The following is an 18,994-nucleotide window of genomic DNA, read 5'->3' on the forward strand; positions in this document are numbered from 1 at the left end:
ACGGGGCCAGGTGGCCCAGCCCGGTGCTGCCGCTCGGGGCCGGCCGCCGCTGCCCCTGGGCTCGGTCACCCCGGGTCGGCGCTGCCCTGCGGTGGCAGGCAGGGACGGAGCTTCCCCCGCTCCTACGGCAGCGGCGGCGGGCGGGGACGGAGCTTTCCCGCGCCCGTGGCGCCGGCGGCGGGCGCGGACAAAGCACCCTGCCTCCTCCCCGAGCCGTGGCAATGGCGGCGCGCACTTCCCGCCCCCCCCCGGGCCGTGGCAATGGCGGCGCGGGGCTCCCGCCGGCTCCCCGAGACGCGGCAATGGCGGCGCCCCCCCCCCCGTCGGCTCCCCGGGCCGCGGCAATGGCGGCGCGGCCCCCCCGAGCCGCGGCAATGGCGGCGCCCCCCCCCCGTCGGCTCCCCGGGCCGCGGCAATGGCGGCGCGGCCCCCCCGAGCCGCGGCAATGGCGGCGTGGCCCCCCCGCGTCCTCCCCGAGCCGCGGCAATGGCGGCGCTTCCCCCCCGTCGGCTCCCCGGGCCGCAGCAATGGCGGCGCGGCCCCCCCGCGTCCTCCCCGGGCCGCGGCAATGGCGGTGCTTCCCCCCTGTCGGCTCCCCGGGCCGCGGCAATGGCGGCGCGGCCCCCCCGCGTCCTCCCCGAGCCGCGGCAATGGCGGCGCCCCCCCCCCCCGTCGGCTCCCCAGGCCGCGGCAATGGCGGCGCCCCCCGCCCCCCTCCCCCCCCCCCCACCTCTCCTCCCCGGGCCGCGGCAATGGCGGCACCCCCCCCTCCCCTCCCCTGGGCTGCAGCAGAGGAGGAAAGAGAGCTCTCCCGCCTCTCTCCCCGCCCCCCGTGCTGCCTGCAGGGAGCCAGGGCAACACGGTAACACTGTAACAATTGCGAAATGCCGGCTTTTACTGGCCGGTGCTTGGCTCGGCACTCTGACTGGCACGTCTGGGGTTGTAAATGTCAGAAAATTATTAATATATTAGCCGCACCCGACTATTAGCCGCACTTCCGGGTTTCCACCAAAATTTTTGTCAAATTGCTGTGGCTTGTATTTGTGAAATTACTGTACCTTTAGTACTGTCTTCTCCAAGTGCTGCTTTCAGACTTGGTTCTGAAGTTTCCTTTGTCAGTTTATCAGGCTGAATTCGTGACAATGGTGTGTTCAGAAACGCATTGGTAATTAGCTTTAGGCTTTTAGCAACTAGTTTTTTCAAGAGTCATTACAGGAAAATCCCTTGACAACTGCTCACCTTACAGAGAATCAGCACAACTTAACAGAGCTCAGCAATTTGACCTCTTTTCCCTGATCCTTCTCTTGAGAGGTTGTCAGTGAGCTCTGCCAGCCACGTTCTGCAGGGAAGCAGGAATTTGGAATAAGCCATTGAATACAGTTCAGATTGTACTGTGATCTCCTCTGCATCTGTAACTGTTACCATGGCAGAGCTTCCAAATTAATAAACTACAGGATAGGAACAAACCTCATTTTCTGGGTAACAGAAAGGTAGGGGTGAGCATCTACTTTTGCTGAAAGATGTAGGTAATGTTGTATAACTTGCTTTTCTGTGTCTTTCTTGGAATAAACTTGCTCTGAGGAGGCCTTATTGATGATTGCACAATTGTGATGGTAGAGCATGCACAACTTTTTCTATTAACAAGTGTTTTTTATGGGTTGAAGATTTTGGCAGGCGCTGGTTCTGCTAAGAACCCAACATTTAGCTTTTGTCTGGGTTAAAAGAATATTGGAGTAGGTTATCACTGAATATTGAGGAAGGCTTTAAAGATTGTTCTCTGAAGTTAATGATTGTGGAGGTGTATTACAAAATTACTTATAATTTTAAATAATAGAGAATTTACCAGAAGAGTTAATATTTAAAGCATACAGAACTCAAGCTGTGGCTAATTAAAAGCAGTGATCTGCTTTGCAGACGAAGTAGCAGAGCAGTTAAAAGGTTCAAAGATTGAAGATTGGAAAAATAATTTCTTCAATATCTTTGTCATTTCACAACTATGTGCCTGAAGGAACTGGCCATTACAGCCCCTTTCTACAGAAATCTTCCTAATCTTTTTTAATAATTTAATCTTTTTGATCCTGGCTGCAGTCTCAATCATGTCAAAATTACTGTCCTGCAAGCAGTCATGATGTTATAGGATGAAATAAAAGGACTGTGTTTTCCCATTTAATGTCATGTGTTTTAACACAGTATTTTGAGCAAACACTCAAAAAACCTATATATAAAGTGCTTATATATTATTTATAAACAATATAAACCATATTACAAGTAGTTCTGTCCAATTGCGAAAAGGAGTATAAAAAAGCCTAAATATTTATGGAGTGACATTTTTTACCATCAAAGATCAGTCCTGTATCTCCTTCAGGAACTTTTGCTGATATTCTTGCTCTAGCAGTCAGAAGTGTCAGTGAGAGTGGTTGATGTTTATGGCAGTGGGACTGCAGAAGTCCCCAGAGCGGACTCAGCCATGACAAGATGAGTGTACTCAGACCTGTGGAACTTGTTTTGTCCAAGTGATGGATTAATTTTTACTGTATCAGCATAAACCACTAGTTTGCTGTTGCAACTTTGACTACTCCAGGAGTGTGCTGCTGGTGTGGTGACAGTGCACTAGGAAGAGCCCAGTCTTCACTTGAAAAGATGACTGTGCGGACACATCCATTGTACGGAAGAGGCTATTTATTCTAGGAGGAATGGTATTATGAGAATGAGGGGGTGGAAAACCAAGCCAGAAAATTCAAATATGAAATGAGATACACATGTTCAACTGTGAGTGTGATATCCTTTAGCCAAACACAACTTAGTGAGCTTAGTACAGGGGACACTCAGTGAAATGTAATGGTCTGTGATATGCAGAGGGTCAGGTTCTATGATCTAATAATTTCTTCTGGATGAAATCTCTTCATAAAAAAGTCTAGTTCAAGCATAACTTACAGCCTAAAGAGAGGAATTGCTGCCTGGAATTCAATGACTAGTGCTTGTACGAGGCAGTTAGAAGTGCCCCTTCTAGCTTTATAGTCTGTGGAAGGATTAATGTGTTAAAGTAGCTTAAGGGTGCAACACATGCTGGCAAAAGCTGAAGCAGAAAGAAATTCCTGTTGCAGTGCTCTCAGACAGTGCAGCCTGTGACCATGCCAGCTGGGGCAGTGCTGGCAGGATCCAGGTGTGCAGTAACACTGCCAGGGATCCCCTGTCCTGCTCCGAGGCTGGGCCCGTGGCTGTTAGCAGGCAGAGCACATCAGAGTGCATGGAATTGTTAAGATTGGGAAACACCATTCAGATCATCCAGTCACCATCAGTCAATGCAACACCACCTCCATGGTCATGATTAAACCATGTCCTCAACTGCCACACCTACACGTCTTTTGAACCAAGGATGGTGACTCCATCACTGCCCTGGGCAGCCTGTACCAATGTTTTAAAAGTATTTCTGTTGTTTCTTTTTCCTCATATCCAATCTAAACCTCTCCTAGCACAACTTGAGACCATTCCTTTTTCCCTGTCATTCGTTACCTTCCGGTCTGTGATCCTACTGTGCACCGTGAGCCAAAACAAGTGGGAGGAGGAGATTCATTGGAAGTTCTTGGTCCATCATGGGACACTGATATGGACTGATTCTAGAGCAGCATTCACTTTAAATACCATGTCCACGCATTAGAGCTTTTGCTACTTGTCCAGAAGTACAAGAGAGCACTGTGCTCTTACTTCCCTAGAAGTCTTCTTAGAATACAAAACCTTCTGTGAGACTTGGCTGTCACTTGTCTGCTGCAGAGTCACCCGCAGCACGTGGCTGTTGGATGATGCACGTGAACTCCCTCAGGCTGAAGACGGTTTCTTCACTGTGACATGGAAAATTCAGCAACTGCTTGCTGCAGTTGTCCCACAGGCAGAATGTGGGCTCAGGGAGCCTTTCAGAGAACAGTTGTGACCTGTAGCAGGGAGATAATGTTAGCTGTACGTTTCCTTGTTTCAGAGGTGTTGTAAATGTGAGATGTGTACCAAAAGTGGATTCCATGTTTTAAACTAACACAGTACTGTGTCACTCAGCACATAAATCTGTCCAATGACAGCTCTGCTCTGGGTTGTTCCAAGGAAGGCAAAGGGGCAAAGTCCCAAGAAGAGTGCCAGATGTTACTGACTTTTTCCTTGTTATTAGCAATTATTTGGATTTTTCTAGCAGTTTTTCTTATTTATAACAAACTGTGGAAGAGTCAGCAGAATCTTGACCAACCAGTTCTTGAAACTGGCCAGTGGAAAGAACTTCTGTAAGCTTCAAAAGAGGAAGTGCTTCCAGCAGATGCTGCTTTGGATTTGCTCATTTTCTCTTGATTTATAAAGCAGGATTTTTTCCTTCAGTATTTGTACTTGACTGATGCCAGTTGTATTCTTCAGAAACTGCAATACTCTTTTAATTTTATTGCCTAAGATAGGGCTCCATCCCCAAACTCAGATTTTATATCTGAAACTGTCTTTTAAGATGTATTTATTGCCATGTTTGTTGAATTTGGTTATCTCCTTCATCAATCTGTTTCTTGCTAACTTAAAGCTGCTGCTCTTTGGTTTTAGTAGGGAAAGCTGCATCCCCAGGGATATTTAGTCCAGAACTTGTCTCTGTAATGGGACTATTTGTTTTCTTTGCCCCTTGCAGTTACCTGCTGTAACGTTTGTACTATGTGTTAAGTAATCCTTGAGGTAACATTTTTATTATGTCATAAAAAGTGCGTAGCAAATATATAATAACTCATGGAATTTGTTTGTTTAAAATGGAAGGATAATTTATTGAGTGTGTTACATGAGACCTGCTCCCCCTTATTAGAGCTGTAGAAGTGCAGCTTATTTAGAAGTATGTTCTGTTGAGAAAAACCACGATCTCTGACATGCATAGAAGGTTTGAGCATGGTTGGGTAGAAATGACATCATAGTTTATATACTCAATAAAAATTTAATTAAGTCATTACAGAAGTTGCAGTCATCATTTAACCCTCTGATATCTTTAGTTCTTTTTTTAAACATTCAGTAATAACCAGTCTCCAAATTTTGATAGCCTGTAAAATATCTGCATCAATTTTAATAGTTTATATTAATGGAAAAATATGAGTAACTGACATAAAAGGAATTTTCCTTGTGCATTGCTATAAAAATCAACAGATGAAAAAAGGCAGTGGTTTAAGGGAAGAGTATATGAACTGGAAATTTGTTCACTTGGCAGAAACTAACTCATATTTTGATAGAAAAGCTGTTGTGTAATTGCAAGGTGAATGCTTATAAGGATACTGAGAGAGAATTCAGGACAAAGGGTTCCCAGTGTGGTGAGTGTGATGGGCTGGTGTCTCTTGTGTGTAAGTCCTGTCTCTGCAAAGTGCAGTGTCACACCTGAGGATCCTGCTGATGTGCAGGGCTGATGGGCCTTGTAATTTGTACTTCTGGACATATGAGAGTTGCAGAAAAGAAATGCTTTGTGTCTCTTAGATCCCTCATGGGAATCAGTACAAAGAAACTTTACCAAACTGTAGCTGGCCCCTTAGGAGAGGAACTGCATCACTTTGTTGGTAGAGGTAATGAATAGAGGCAGGAGGGACAGGCAGTGTGGATGATGGAGATGCACAGGAGGCATTTCATCCATCCTTCTGCACCCAGCAGTTGGTCCAGTCCCATTTTAAGCTCACATGGGGTCAGTTCTCATGCCAATGGGTGGCTCATCCTGCTGGGTGGCTTAGGCCAACCCTGCAAATACTCAAACAGTTATGAAATTTAGCTAAAGGTCAACGTTGAACTTGGACTGAGTCACACTTAGAGCATGGGGGAAGTTGCTGTGTCATCACAGGCTTTGAAAGAAGTTTAATCATAGTCAAAAATTTGTGAGTCTGAGCTGCTAGAGATGCTGGAGAGGCAGAATTCATGTTCTTGCTGGCTGAGAGTCAGTCTGGACAGTGCAGGAGGAGCAGTGGCAGGGTTGTGTCTCTGTCTTTAGCATTCCAGTACTTCCACTCTAGTAGTACATCCAGCCCTGCAGTGTGTGCTTTGGAGGAAAAAGAAAGTTGAAAAACCTTTGAGTTTCTACGGATGAATGAAGGTCTGGAATAGGTGCTCGATAGTGAAGCTACAGAGGGGTCTCCATGCTCTTGGACCGTACTACCACTGCATGGGCAGCCTTGCTTCACACTCCCCCTGCAGCATATTCTCTCCACTCCTGCAGCTGGTGGCAGAGCTGTTGGCTGGGATGTTCCTGCCCGTAGTGTGTTGAGTAACACTGACCTCATGTGTGTCAGAATTAATGCAGCTATGTCACAGGGGGTTCCAGAGTGACTGTCTCTTGCCTGCAGCCAGATCTCAGTGAGGTGGGCTGGGGCACTGCTGATTCTTTGTCCACTCACAGGGAAACTGGGAATATTTTCTCCTCACCTCTTCCTTAGAGCCTGTACTGATGGTTTTCTGGTTTGTTTTTCAGATTAATTCTGCTGTTCTAAAAGAAGACTTGAAAAGGATGGTAGAAAATTTCTATGCAGCTCTGTTTGGATATGATGAGGTAAGAAGACTGTTTTCAGGGGATATACAACAAGTAGACCTTCTAATTCCTGAACACAGAATAGTCCAGATGGGTAAAACACTCACTGTTCATTTCTTTGGAGAAATATTATATTAGGGAAGCAGCCTTCAGTGAAAATTTAGAAGAAAACAGCAGAGTGTATGAATTTAAACCATGGGGTATGGAAGGTAGGGTGTTCTTTGTGCTGCTTCACCATCCCTTCTTGGCCACCACTGAATCATTTCCTCCCTCTGAATCCTGCTGTACTCAACTGTACTTTGAAAGTAAAGAGAGTATTTATGGAGTATTTATAGTGAGTCTATGCGAGAATATTTATAGGCAGTACCTAATAATGCAGAGAGGCAAAAGCATCACTCTGCACAAGTGTCTGCAGGACTTTCAAGAGGAAAATATACAGTAATTTCACGAGTATACGGTGCACCGGAATATAATGTGCACTTCCGGGTGTTGACAAATTTCTGAACTTTGTCCATATATAAGGCACACCGGACTATAAGGCGCACTTTTTTTTCTTTTTTTTTTTTGCAGCGAGGAGCCGCGCCGCACACAACAAAGTAATGAATTAGTAACAGAATGGCACAATCGTGGGGTTTACTGGTTCGGCTCGGGGCTGCTGCGGGCTCACACTTCTGGGCTGGGAAATTTCCAAACTTTGTCCATGTATAAGGTGCACTTCCAGGTTCGGACCAAAATTTTAGTCAAAAGGGTGCGCCTTATATGCATGAAATTACTGTAATTACATAATTTTTTTTTTTTTTTGTTCTAGTGAGTGTTGCTCTTCAGATACTCATATTCACATCATGATACTATTTTTTTGCACAGTGATTTGCATTATTAATATATTCTTATCGACTTGTGGACAGTGTTACACATGCAAGGTTTAATCTAGTTTTAAGTGTAGCCAGGATTTGGATGCTTGTGCTTTGTTGACAGTCTTTTTGGAAACAAAATGTTTGCTTTGATTAAAGACAAATGTTGATTTTTTTTATTTTTAACTGAATATTTTAGAGACTTTTGCTTTTGGCAAATGTGTCAGCAGAAGACAGGAATTATGAGCCTGTGGTGACACCACCACATAATCTAAAAAGACAATAAAAGTTCAAGAGAATTTGGACAAATAACATTAATGGATGTGGTTCTTGTATAAACCAAATCTAATATTAGATTTAACTGCAAAAATCTAGATAGTTCTTGATTGGCAGGATTTCTCTGTCATTTAGAATGAAAAGTAAAAAAGAAAAGAAAAATAGCAAACTCAAGACTTCAGTTCGGCAACATTGGATTAAATATCCTTTAATTTTTCTTTTTAAAGTGTCATAGACTTCACACATTCCCATGAGGTGGTGCTGTCTTCTCTATAATATCATCATTTTTATGGTAAAGATTTCATAACATAGAAATTCAGTTGTCAATTCTGACGTTAGAAATACCCTGACCCAGGTTTTTTCCAAATCAACTTGCCAGAAAATTGGTTACAGGCTGCTCTGTAAATTACAGTAATTTCACGACCATAAGGCGCACCGGCCTATAAGGCGCACCCCCCTGGGAGTTGGCAAAATTCACAACTTTGTAGATCAGATAAGGCGCACCGGACTATACGGCGCACTTTTTTTTTGCAGCGAGGCTCCGCCCCCAGCTCCCTCCGCGCGGTTTCTGGACGAGGCCCCGCCTCAACCTGGCAGCCATTGGCCCCGGGCCCACCTGTACCCGGCAGGGGTGGTGCCGCGGGCCCCCAGGCCCGCCTGTACCCGGCAGGGCCGGGGCATGCCCGCCGCCCCTCCGTGCTGCCTCTCCGGGACCGGGCTATGGCCGCCGCCCCTCCGTGCCGCCTCTCCGGGGCCGGGCTATGGCTGCCGCCCCTCCATGCCGCCTCCACGAGGCTGGGGGATGCCTCTGGAGGGGCCGTGCCGCCTCCACAGGGCCAGGGCGTGCCTCTGGAGGGGCAGCTCCGCCTGCACGGGGCCAGGGCGTGCCTCTGGAGGGGTGGCTCCGCCTCCACCGGGCTGGGGCGTGCCCGCTGCTGCTCTGCCCCGCCTCCACCTGGCAGCCATGGCCCTGCCGGCTCCCGCCATGGCTCGCAGCTCTCACTTCCGGGTAGGCAAATTTTTTGAACTTTGTCCATCAGATAAAGCGCACCGGACTATAAGGCGCACTTCTGGGTTCCGGGGAAAATTTTAGTCAAAAGGGTGCACCTTATAGTCGAGAAATTACTGTAATTTAAGGCCAGGGCTGTTTTTCCATTCTGGGAAAGAGTGATATTGCTGCCTTTCCATGTGCAGAGCCCATGGCAGCTGTGGGCTCTGGGACAGGTGCTGTGGCCAGAGGCCAATTACGTGAATGGGGGTGGTTTATGTTCAGACGTTCTTCATATGCAGTTTCTAATCCCCCTCTGTACTTCCCTTTAGGGAATCTTGTGTGATGATCATGTTCTGGCAGCAGCTCTTTGGAGAAACCTTTTTAACAGGAATTGTGATGACCCTCGGCACCTGGAGCTGCTCGTGGAGTACGTGCGCAAACAGGTATGGCCCTGCTCTCCTCAGCCTCTGCTTCAGGACAGGGAGTGCTTGTTTTTATTGCTTGCTATGCAGCTCACTTCCCATAAATAAGTCTGATTTTAATATCCAGTGATCATTTTTAAGGAGAAGAGGGGAAAAAACTGGAAACTGGACGGTATTTATTATAGAGTCATGGAATGTCCTAAGCTGGATGGGACCCTGAAGGATCATCCAGGGCAGCTCTTGGCCCTGCACAGACACCCCAACACCCCCACCCTGGGGTAAACATTCCTGGCAGTGCTGTCCAAACACTCCTGGAGCTCTGGCAGCCTCGGAGCTGTGCCTGTTCTGGGGAGCCTGGGCAGTGCCAGCACCCTCTGGGGTAGAACCTTTCCCTGATCTCCTGACCCTCCCCTGGCACAGCTCCAACCATTCCCTCTGGTCCTGTCCTGGTCACCAGAGACAACAGATCATTACTGCAGTTTGATGACAAATGGCTGCAGAGAAATTAATGGAATATTAAAAGCAGTCCTGCTCACCCTGTTCCTGGACCCGTGCTATGGAGGGACTTGGCAAAATGTGCCAGAAATAGTCTGCAACCTTTTGTAGAATTGTTATCAATGTTAGAGAGTTGGGATTCTCCTCATAGTGAAAATAGTGCATAGAGCTTGCAAGTCTCTTGGTGACCTTTGAAGAAAAGAAATGGATTTGTTTTCCAGAATTATTTCTGTTTCTTTCAGTTATTACCTGGAGGAGACAACTTTGTGAACCAGATCTCTAGAAAATGTTGGTAGGATAAAGTCCATGTGGGTGCCAAAGAAAAGGGGTAAGAGAGGTTATGGAGGACAAGTGGAGGGTATTGGACAGGAAATTAAAGACCAAAACTTTTGCAACATCATTCTCTGTAATGTTTCTAAAACCATATTCAGGATCAGATAGAGGTATGGAGAGACAGTACTTAAGTGTGTGTCTGAGAAAATGGGAAATAAAGGGCTGAGCTTCCTATGGGACTGAGGATGCTTTTGGGAATGCCAGAGAGTTCTTAGGAGGGACTGACTTAATTAAATGCTGAAAGTTGCTGATGTTCAATGGTGAAGCTGTAGGAAAGTTTGCTGGGGGCAAACACATATAAAAAGTATGCAATTTGGGATAATTTCTTGCCAGATGGGGAACTCATTGCACTTCTAGATATTCAAGCAAAGCATAAGTCCGAAATCAGCAGTTAAATGGAAAAGAGCGATTAGGCAGGAAAATGTGGCACACTGGGGAGGAATGAACACAGGTTCTATGCAGACAGGTCATTCCTGCAGACAAGTGGTGCACTTGAGGAAAACATTTCTAGCTTTACAATGATCTCTGAACTGTTACCACACAGGAATGAGGCCTTGAGATTACAGTTGTATTATCAAAATGTCAGCTCAGCACTCCATAGCATTTAAAAAATGTAAAACAAATGCTCAGAACTACTAGGGAAGAAAAAGAGGGTATAATATTGCTGTGGCACCAGTTTTACATTTCTGGTACCATTTTGAGCTGGAATAGTGTGTCTGGTTTGAGTGCTGACCACCAGGATGGATAAAACATTAACTGAAGAAGGCTCAGAGAGGAGCACTAAGGGTGACAATGAAACTGCTTCTTTATTAGCAATGAGTAGAATCTCCTGTCCAAAAAAGAATGGGAGAAAAAATGGGAGACATATCTGGGAAATCCCAAAGGCATGTGAAAGGTGAGCAAGGAAAGGTGTTCAGGGACACAGTAATGTAGGGACAGAACATTGCCACAGTTGTTTGGGGTGCTGCAATTGCACATGGGTTCCAAAGCCACTGGCAAGGTTTATGGAAGAAAAGTTTGCCCAGGGCTCTTAAACCCACAACCACTTCAAACTCAAAATCCATGAATGAACAGATTTTGAGAGGGAGAGAAAATGAACAAGGAAAAAAGCATTGTGTGCTGTATTTAACTCCTCCTGGGGAGACTACTGGTGGTGACTGTCAGGAACAGGACATTAGGTGCTTTAGGTGGCTTTCTAGTGTGTCCCTCTGTGGCCATGGGTGCATTCATTCTCCCATGTTGAGAAACTTTCTTTCCAGTAACATTGTGTACTGGGTTGTCCCCACAGTTTCTTGTGGATCCTGTCTTTAAGAATGGCTGTTAGTGGACACCAGAGGAGACATACTGACAGGACAACATACACTCTGCCCCTGGTCAGCTCTCCTAGCCTTCCTGAGCTAATGGTGGTGGATTTGTCTTTGACTAATCCTTGAGTGACATTTTCCCCCCCCTATTTCCCTTATCTAGGGTGACCAGTGGCAGCAAGTTGACCCTCTGCTCTATGATGAGAGGGGCTTTTTAATATTTTTGCTTACATTGCACCTTAAAATTACATTAGATCTCAACTATCTTGCGCAGAGAGGTTGTGGATGCCCCATCCCTGGAAGTGTTCAAGGCCAGGCTGGACAGGGCTTGGAACAACCTGATCTAGTGGAAGGTGTCCCTGCCTATGGCAGGAGGTAGGACTGGATGGGCTTTAAGGTCCCTTCCAACCCAAACCATTCAAGAATTTCTTCTGCTGTGAGGATGAGCATTCATTGCATGTTCACATATTCCAGCTCATTTGCTTTTTTGTGATAAATCCCAGGTTTTCCCTATTGGTCTGGCCAATTTTCTGTAGCTAAAGCCTCAGTTGTGTGCAGGATGGGAGCTGTCCATGGGGTGCTGGTCTGGGCAGTGTCCCCTGCAGTAACCAGCAGGAGGAGGAAGTGACTCATGGCAGCTTTGCATGACTCCTCTTTGCCCTGTTGCCAAAGCTTCAGAGGAGGCATTAGCCAAGGCAGCAGGGAACTCCAGAGGATATGCAGATCCTTATCCTGGCCTTTCCATGATGCCTCACAATTGGAAGTGCCCTTTTAAGTCTACCTCACACAAATGGCAGAGTAGGCTGAAATCTCCCTGTTGTGCTTGCTTTTTGGAAAGCCAGGTGTTTGTGTAGCTGCTGAGGGAGCTGGCTGGGTGATGGGACACATGGCAGTGACTTGCTGTGCTTGCAGGTGCAGCACCTGGACGCGCTGAGTGGGGAGGACCTGCTGCTCACGGGCGAGGTAAGCTGGCGGCCACTGGTGGAGAGCAACGCCCGCAGCATCCTCAAGCCTCTGTCCCCCACTTACAATGATGAAGGACTCTGAGATCCACGTGCCAGAACAGCTTGGGAAGCATGCCTGGAATGGGACTGGCTGAGGCTGTGTGGTCAGGAAGAATAGTCTGCTGTTGGAAGGAAAACGTTTCATTAGCTCTCCCATCCATGGTGCCTCAGTAGCCTCCTGGACAGCCGTACTCGTGAATCTTCACCTGCAAATAAATGCTCATTGTTTTAAGAACCTCTGTCCTTTTTATGACCCCAAGTGGCCCTTGCTGACAGATGGATAGAGCTGCCTTCAGCCTTTAGGAAACCACATATTCACCATGATGTAGAGTTCTCTCGAAAAGACATTTCTGTCCCTTGCCTCATTTAAAGAGCTGCTACTCAGAGACACAGTGGTGTCCTCTGCTCCCTGAATGGTTGTAATTGTAAATCTGAGCTTTGCATATTTAGATATTAAGTATATGTTTTAAATGCTTGATATCAAGATGGGATGGTCCATCTTTGCTTTAGTGGAGTTAAGAATTGCTTTAACAGATTCTGAAGGGTTTTCTATGAAAATCCCTTTTAGGAACTCTCCACTTTGTTGCACAAGGATAAGAGAATGCGAAGAATAGTGCACAGGCCCCAGCAATCTTCTGTGACTTTGGCTGTCTTAGGGAGATAAAAGCCCCAGTTGTGGCTGGGCTGGCACTAAAAGCTGCCTCGGTACTTGATGTTTTAGTCTACCTTGCTGATACTTCCACATTCTTTGTAGAATTGTACTCTAGGAATTCCTTTATGAAAAGTACATCCCTGTTTGTGTCCCTGGGATAGGACTCTGTCATCCTCCATCCCCCAAAGCAGCGGTCCAGGGCTTTTTAGCAAGATCCTTCAACACCAGTGAAAACTTTCTATGGCTGTGCAGGCAAATGGTGCCAACACAGTAATTGGGGGAGCAGGAGCTGCACTGGTGAGATCAGCAGAGGCCAAGGTGCTCTGTGTGGGTGGATAGTTCACCAGGCTGTTTTCCAGATCAGTTGCAAAAACAGTTTTCATTTCTCTCCTGTACAAAATCTCAGTCAATAATAAATGTCATTCTGGGTTAAATTGCTTTGTGTTTGTATTCTGTGCCATGTGTGCTTTTGATAAGAATAATCCCTATAAAGTCAGGATTTATTCCTAATAAAAGTATTAAGCAAAAGTATAAGATAAGGTATCCTAGATACCAAGGCTGACCCAGATTCCTTAAGAATTTGGTCACTCTCCTAGCACTTCGGAACATAATTGGTTAGAAATTAAGATGTTTAACTGGTCAGTTTCTGTTCTTTGTATAAACTTCTATTAGTTGTAGTTGGATCCTTCCTGAACCTATAAATATAGGTGTCTGCCCTTTGTTCTTTGAGAGAATCCCGCTTGACCCCCTTTCGCATGAAATAAACTCGTGTGGAAATCGTCAAGCGTGGCCTCCGGTCTTTCTCAGCTGATGAAATATGGGTTTCTGAGAGATAGCTACGTGTTAGCACTCTCCGGTCCCGTTGAAATCCACCAGGGACCGAAAAAGACTGAAACCTATAGGTGATAATCCTTAATTTGTGAATTTAATCTTTAATTTTTGGCTCCTTAGTCTGGTGAAAGTGTAACTGTGCCTGACTGTGACTATTCTTCCTTCCCAAGTTGCTTTCTTCATAGTGTGTGTGTTGGGGAATATTTGCCATCCCTTCCCCATGTAGAAAGCAGTGGGATTCAGCAAAGAGGCTCCCAAACACTGCCTTGTGGGGTTTTTTAAAATCTTCTTTTAAAAAAGAATAAAAAAGGCATTTTGTTATTTTTTTCCAGGGCGAGCTTCCTCAGTTTAACTTCTTATAAAATGAATCATGTAAAGAGCCCCTCTCTCTGTGTGAGGTGTATTCCTTCTCTGTGAAAACATTACAGCCCAAACAACTTGCTTGCAGTTTATCTAAGATGCTTTTGTTGAAAGCTGAGCTAAGCAGAGAACCTCTTATGTGTGAAGTATTATACAGTGTGTGTGAGATAATAACACCTTGTAATTCATTACAGCTGGCTTGTATTTACATAAAAGAAGGCTGAGCTGTGTAGGAATTTGCTGATTAATTTACTTTTAATGAGAGTTCAGTATACCAAGTACCAAAATAAACTTTACTTTGTGTATCTTACTGCTCCTGAAATAGGTGGAAAAATTAATGGTAGATATTTTGGCTCAAAGCTACATACATTAATTCATATACAAAACAGTTATTTAAACTTTAACCCCTTTCCTGCTGTGTAATTTAACCCCGGGCTCATGTTCTCCATGTCATGGGAACACAGGGCTGGGAACACACCACCATTCAGCCCTGTGACCATGCATGGCTACAGGGAGGTTGGAGAACTGGAATTCTTGGGCCAGCCAGCCTGGAGGGGAGAACACCTTTGTGCTCTGAATGTGGGACAGCATGTGGTCAAACTGAACCCTCCCCTGTGTTTATGGGCAGGAGGCTCCACAAGTGATGGTGCCAGATTGGAGTCATTGGCATCTGCCCTTGCACCTTTTATTAGCATGAGAATAAAGGCCTGTAATCACAGCCCTGGCTAGGCCATGAAAAGCTTTCACCCACCTGCTGTAAGGGCTGAGCCAGCACTGGTGTGTGCTTGGGCGTGTGGGGCCTCAGGAAAAAACAAGGCACATACTGTGTCTGAATTAAAAGGTTAATTTGTTAGAGAGTCAAAATCCACTGGAGGGTACGCAGGACCAGGGAAGACTTTGCTTCCCAGTCATTAGTTACCCTGAGACAGGATCCTACAATATTAGATTGGATACCTGGAAGAAATCCTTCCCTGTGAGGGTGGGGAGGCCCTGGCACAGGGTGCTCAGAGCAGCTCTGGCTGCCCCTGGAAGTGTCCAAGGCCAGGTTGGGCAGGGCTTGGAGCAGCCTGGGATAGTGGAAGGTGTCCATGTCCATGGCAGAGGATGGAATGAAATGAGCTTTATTTAAAAGTTCCTTGTAACCCAAACCATTCCGGGATGCTAATATGACCCCTATTGCTCTCAAGAGGTGAAGAAAAGTGAGCTAGAAAGCTGCTATTGCCACTGTCTTATATAAAACATGTCTCCAGCCAGAAGGAAAGAAAATACATTCCAAGCAGCAAAATCTGTTCTCTGCAAGTGTTCCAGCAGCAGAGATTGGCAGGTGAGTGATTCCTATGCACAGGTCTGCTTCAAGGGCAGCAGAACAGGGGGGTTAAACAAACATTGTAAAGCCCATCTCTTCTTACTATCAAAGTTTTCCAGAGGGAATGATTGAAGGTGTTTTCCTTATGGACACTTCTTTGTTTATGCTATTGGGTTTTTGGAAAGGGGTCTCAGACCATCAGCTTGGAGGCACTTAGTGTATTTAAATGAACATATCAGTGTGAATTTCTTCTGGAAGGAACCACTTTATCATTCAGCCTGATCTCCTATCTCATATACAGCATTTGGACATCGCTTAGGATTCCAAAGAACTTCTCTTCAACTTTTCCATGTGTCTTACAACGAAGAGACATGAGCCCCTAGGAAGCGCTCATGATTTCAGCTAGATCCTGGGTTGCTCTCTGTGCACCATGGGAGGGTAGGAGCATTTTTGCCTCACAGGGACAAACTTGGGAAGTCTCTTGCTTTAGAGTGGTATTTTTGAGATGTTTTGGAGTAGGGAGGAGTCATCTGATACTCTTCAATGTCCACTCTCTATTTTAGGTGGTTAAATGTTTCCTGTGTCACCTTGGCTGCTGTGCTCACACCGCCTTTGGATGTTGAACTGTTTTCTCCTGCCTCTTCAAAGTGCTGCAGTGCTGAGAGCACAGGCATCCTCGATGATCTCCTCATTTCCTGTGCTATCCAGTGCTTAAGCCCTGTTGAAGTGCATGCAGTTGCCATTTCCCAGATTTGTGACTCCCATCCTCACCTTCCACAAAGTGATGTTTTCGGTCATGTCTCTGCTCCAAGAAGCCCTCAGGTCAGAACTGCTGCTCTGACCTCTCAGTTGGAATTAACCACTCTCCTGTCTCCCTGCCCTTAGCTTGGCAAATGTGGGAAGCATAAACTGGACACTAAGAACAAATTTTTCCCCCAGAGCTTTCAATTAGATGAACATAGAGTAGGTGAAGAGTAGCAAAGCTGGGGGGGTGCTGAGGATCAGCTGGGAGGGGACTGGTTGTGCAAGTTTGGTCCCTGTGAAATGTGCCAGTGCCACTGCGTGGCACTGCTCTGAGAAGCAGTGGGAACCATGCCCTACCCTGTGACCCAGTTATATTTTCCACATTCTCTTACTTGTTGGAGAACAGTTTAATCCTGGTGGTTGTCTGCATCCCAGGGATGTGCTGAAGTACTGCTTGAGCATTTGGAGAGGTTTGGTGATCCCCTCTACAGAGGTGCTGAATGAGGCATTGAGCTACAAAGCTGCACTGGGTGCTTCCTTCCAGGAAGAGGGAAGTCCCAGTGTAGGGAATTGTGAAACTGCTGTGTCTTCCGAATTCTTCTGCTAAGAGAACTGTGCCACAAATGCAGTGGTTATTTCAGGCCCCAGTGCAGGGGTTTGGTCATGCCCACAGCCTTGTACATGAGCATTTTTCTTGGATGATGCTGGTGGCAGCTAATTTGGAATCATAGAACTGTGGAATATCCTGACCTGGAAGGGACTCATCAGGATCACTGAGTCCAGCCCCTGGCTCTGCACAGGACCCCAAGAATCTCACCCTGTGCCTGAGAGCATTGTCCAGGTTTCCTGGTCGAGACCTCCCTGTATGGGCTCCTCCCCTTCCACCTGCCTTTTCACATCTGCCCTGCTTTCTGTGGTCTCTGTTGTCTCTGATTAATGAACTCTAATCAAGGCTTCTTTGCTCTTTTTACTGCAAGAGGCTGTGATGAATCCATGTCCTGTCCTTGCCACTGACCTGTACTGTGTCCAGTCCTCCCAGGCTGGATGGACACCTGTCCCAGCTCCCTGGGTGATGGTGTTCCTGTGCTGCAGGGAGCAGGATCTCCATCTTTGGGCACATTGTGTCTGCACAACCTGGCCCTCAGCATGCTCCATGCTTTCCTGAAAGTCTGAGAAGGCAAGGAGAGGGCCACAGCTTATGTGAGAGCCTGGGAAATTTGGCAAAGACATAGGAAAGACTCTGAGGCTCAGCACGAGTGACCAAGAGGGCTCTGCTGCTTACACAGTGCCCACCCCTCCTCCGCCTGCAGAGGAACCTGTGGGTGTCGTGGGCTGGCTGGCCTCCTAGACCCTGATGGGGCAGTTGCATATTAACAATCATGTGATCTTTCCCAGACTCCTCTGGAGAGGTTTTTTTTTGACCACTGCCCCTTCTTCAGGCTTTCAGGGCTGCCCTGTGCACCTACATGTGTTCTTCCTGAAGCTGCTGAACATGTTGAGGGAGTACAGTAATTTCATGATTACAAGCTGCACTGATTATAAGCCGCATTTCCGGGGTGTCAGCAACGTTTCATTTTTCCTCCATATATAAGCCGCTCCGTATTGTAAGCCGCACTTTCGTTCACAGCGAGGATCCGTGTGCAACTTTCAGAGTTGCCAAATAGTAACAGAATCGTGGGAACGCGGGGTTTACTGGCTTGGGGCTGCGCGGGCTTGACCCGGCCCCCCCTTCCCCGCCGCGGAGCTGCCCCGGCCTGGCTCGGCTCCCCCTCCCCCGCCGGCCCCGGCCCCGCTCCCCCGCGGCCACCGGGGGTGGCCCTGGCCCTGCTCGGGGCCGCGCAGGCTCGGCTCAGCTCGGGGCTGCTGCGTGCTCGCATTTCCAGTTGGCAAATTTCTGAAGTTTTTTTCATATATTAGCCACACCAGAATACAAGCCGCACTTCCGGGTACAGAGCAAAACTTCAGTCAAAATGGTGTGGCTTATAATCATGAAATTACTGTACTTGTTTTGCTTGCAGTCATTCAACCTGCTGGGCAGCTTGCTCTGCTCATTTGTGGGACAGAAAAGATGGCTGAGCCTCATCCTTCCACTAGGAATGCAGAGCTCACATGAAAGTGATTCCACCTTCTGCTGTTGCATCTCAGTGACTGTTCCAGGTGTGATATGCTGGGAGCTGCCAGAGTTTAGGTCAAGTGGCCTTTGCCAGAGGGACCTGGCGCAGGTTAGTGGAAACACTAACACTAAGCACTGCCTTGAATTTTTAAAATCTTCTTTTAGGGAGCCTTCTGTGTATAAAAAAGGCATTTTGTTATTTTTTCCCAAGGCAAACTTCCTCAGTTTAACTTATGTAAAGAGCAACATCTGTAACCAGCAACATTGCTGTCCTGTTGTTGCTGTCTTGTGCAGTAAGAGAGTCCTGCACAAGCTGCTGAGTCTGGATCCTGTTGGGAAGCTGCTGCAGCTGTCCCACAGGCTGAGAGCTCCCTCGTGCCCATTTTAGAAGTGAGGAGTCCTGCACACACAAAGGTTTCATTAATGACTACATCACAATGAGCTGGGCTCCTTCATTCCTCATCCCATCCAGCTCCTGGCCTGTTCCACATCCTGTCAAAACCAGGCATCTTAGGCAGATTTACTCAATGTCCCACATCCTTCCCGGTTCACCCTCTTTCTACTGGTAACCAGACCCAGTGATGTTACAACACTCAGTTCTGTCTCTGTGGATTCTCTTTGGAAGGAGACACAGAAGTGGTGTCTGGAAGTGCTTTTTCCCATGTTCAGTGCAGGGCAACAGCTGAGGGAAGCAGCACACTGTGGTCTCTCTCCTGCCAGCTGAGCATCAGCCCCCAGAGCAGCTCAGGACTGTACCTCAGAGGGCCCCTACAGCAGTTCCAGGGACCCACGTTGGCTTCCCTGCAT

At 46.9% G+C, this 18,994-nt stretch overlaps 1 protein-coding gene across 2 annotated transcripts in view; it reads left to right on the forward strand.

Moving 5' to 3' along the window:
• The window catches only part of LOC117004168 (ubiquinol-cytochrome-c reductase complex assembly factor 1), a 50,899-nt gene extending 37,632 nt beyond the window's left edge, over nucleotides 1–13,267 (forward strand). For both annotated transcript variants that reach the window (XM_033074717.2, XM_033074718.2), the window contains exons 8-10: nucleotides 6,449–6,526; nucleotides 8,953–9,066; nucleotides 12,090–13,267. In XM_033074717.2, the coding sequence (XP_032930608.1) occupies nucleotides 6,449–6,526; nucleotides 8,953–9,066; nucleotides 12,090–12,224 (327 nt within the window). In that variant the 3' untranslated portion in view covers nucleotides 12,225–13,267. The remainder of the gene's footprint in view (nucleotides 1–6,448; nucleotides 6,527–8,952; nucleotides 9,067–12,089) is intronic.
• Nucleotides 13,268–18,994: the final 5,727 nt, after the last annotated feature.

This window comes from Catharus ustulatus, chromosome 17, assembly GCF_009819885.2.
Source record: "Catharus ustulatus isolate bCatUst1 chromosome 17, bCatUst1.pri.v2, whole genome shotgun sequence".
Taxonomy (NCBI): Eukaryota; Metazoa; Chordata; class Aves; order Passeriformes; family Turdidae; genus Catharus; species Catharus ustulatus.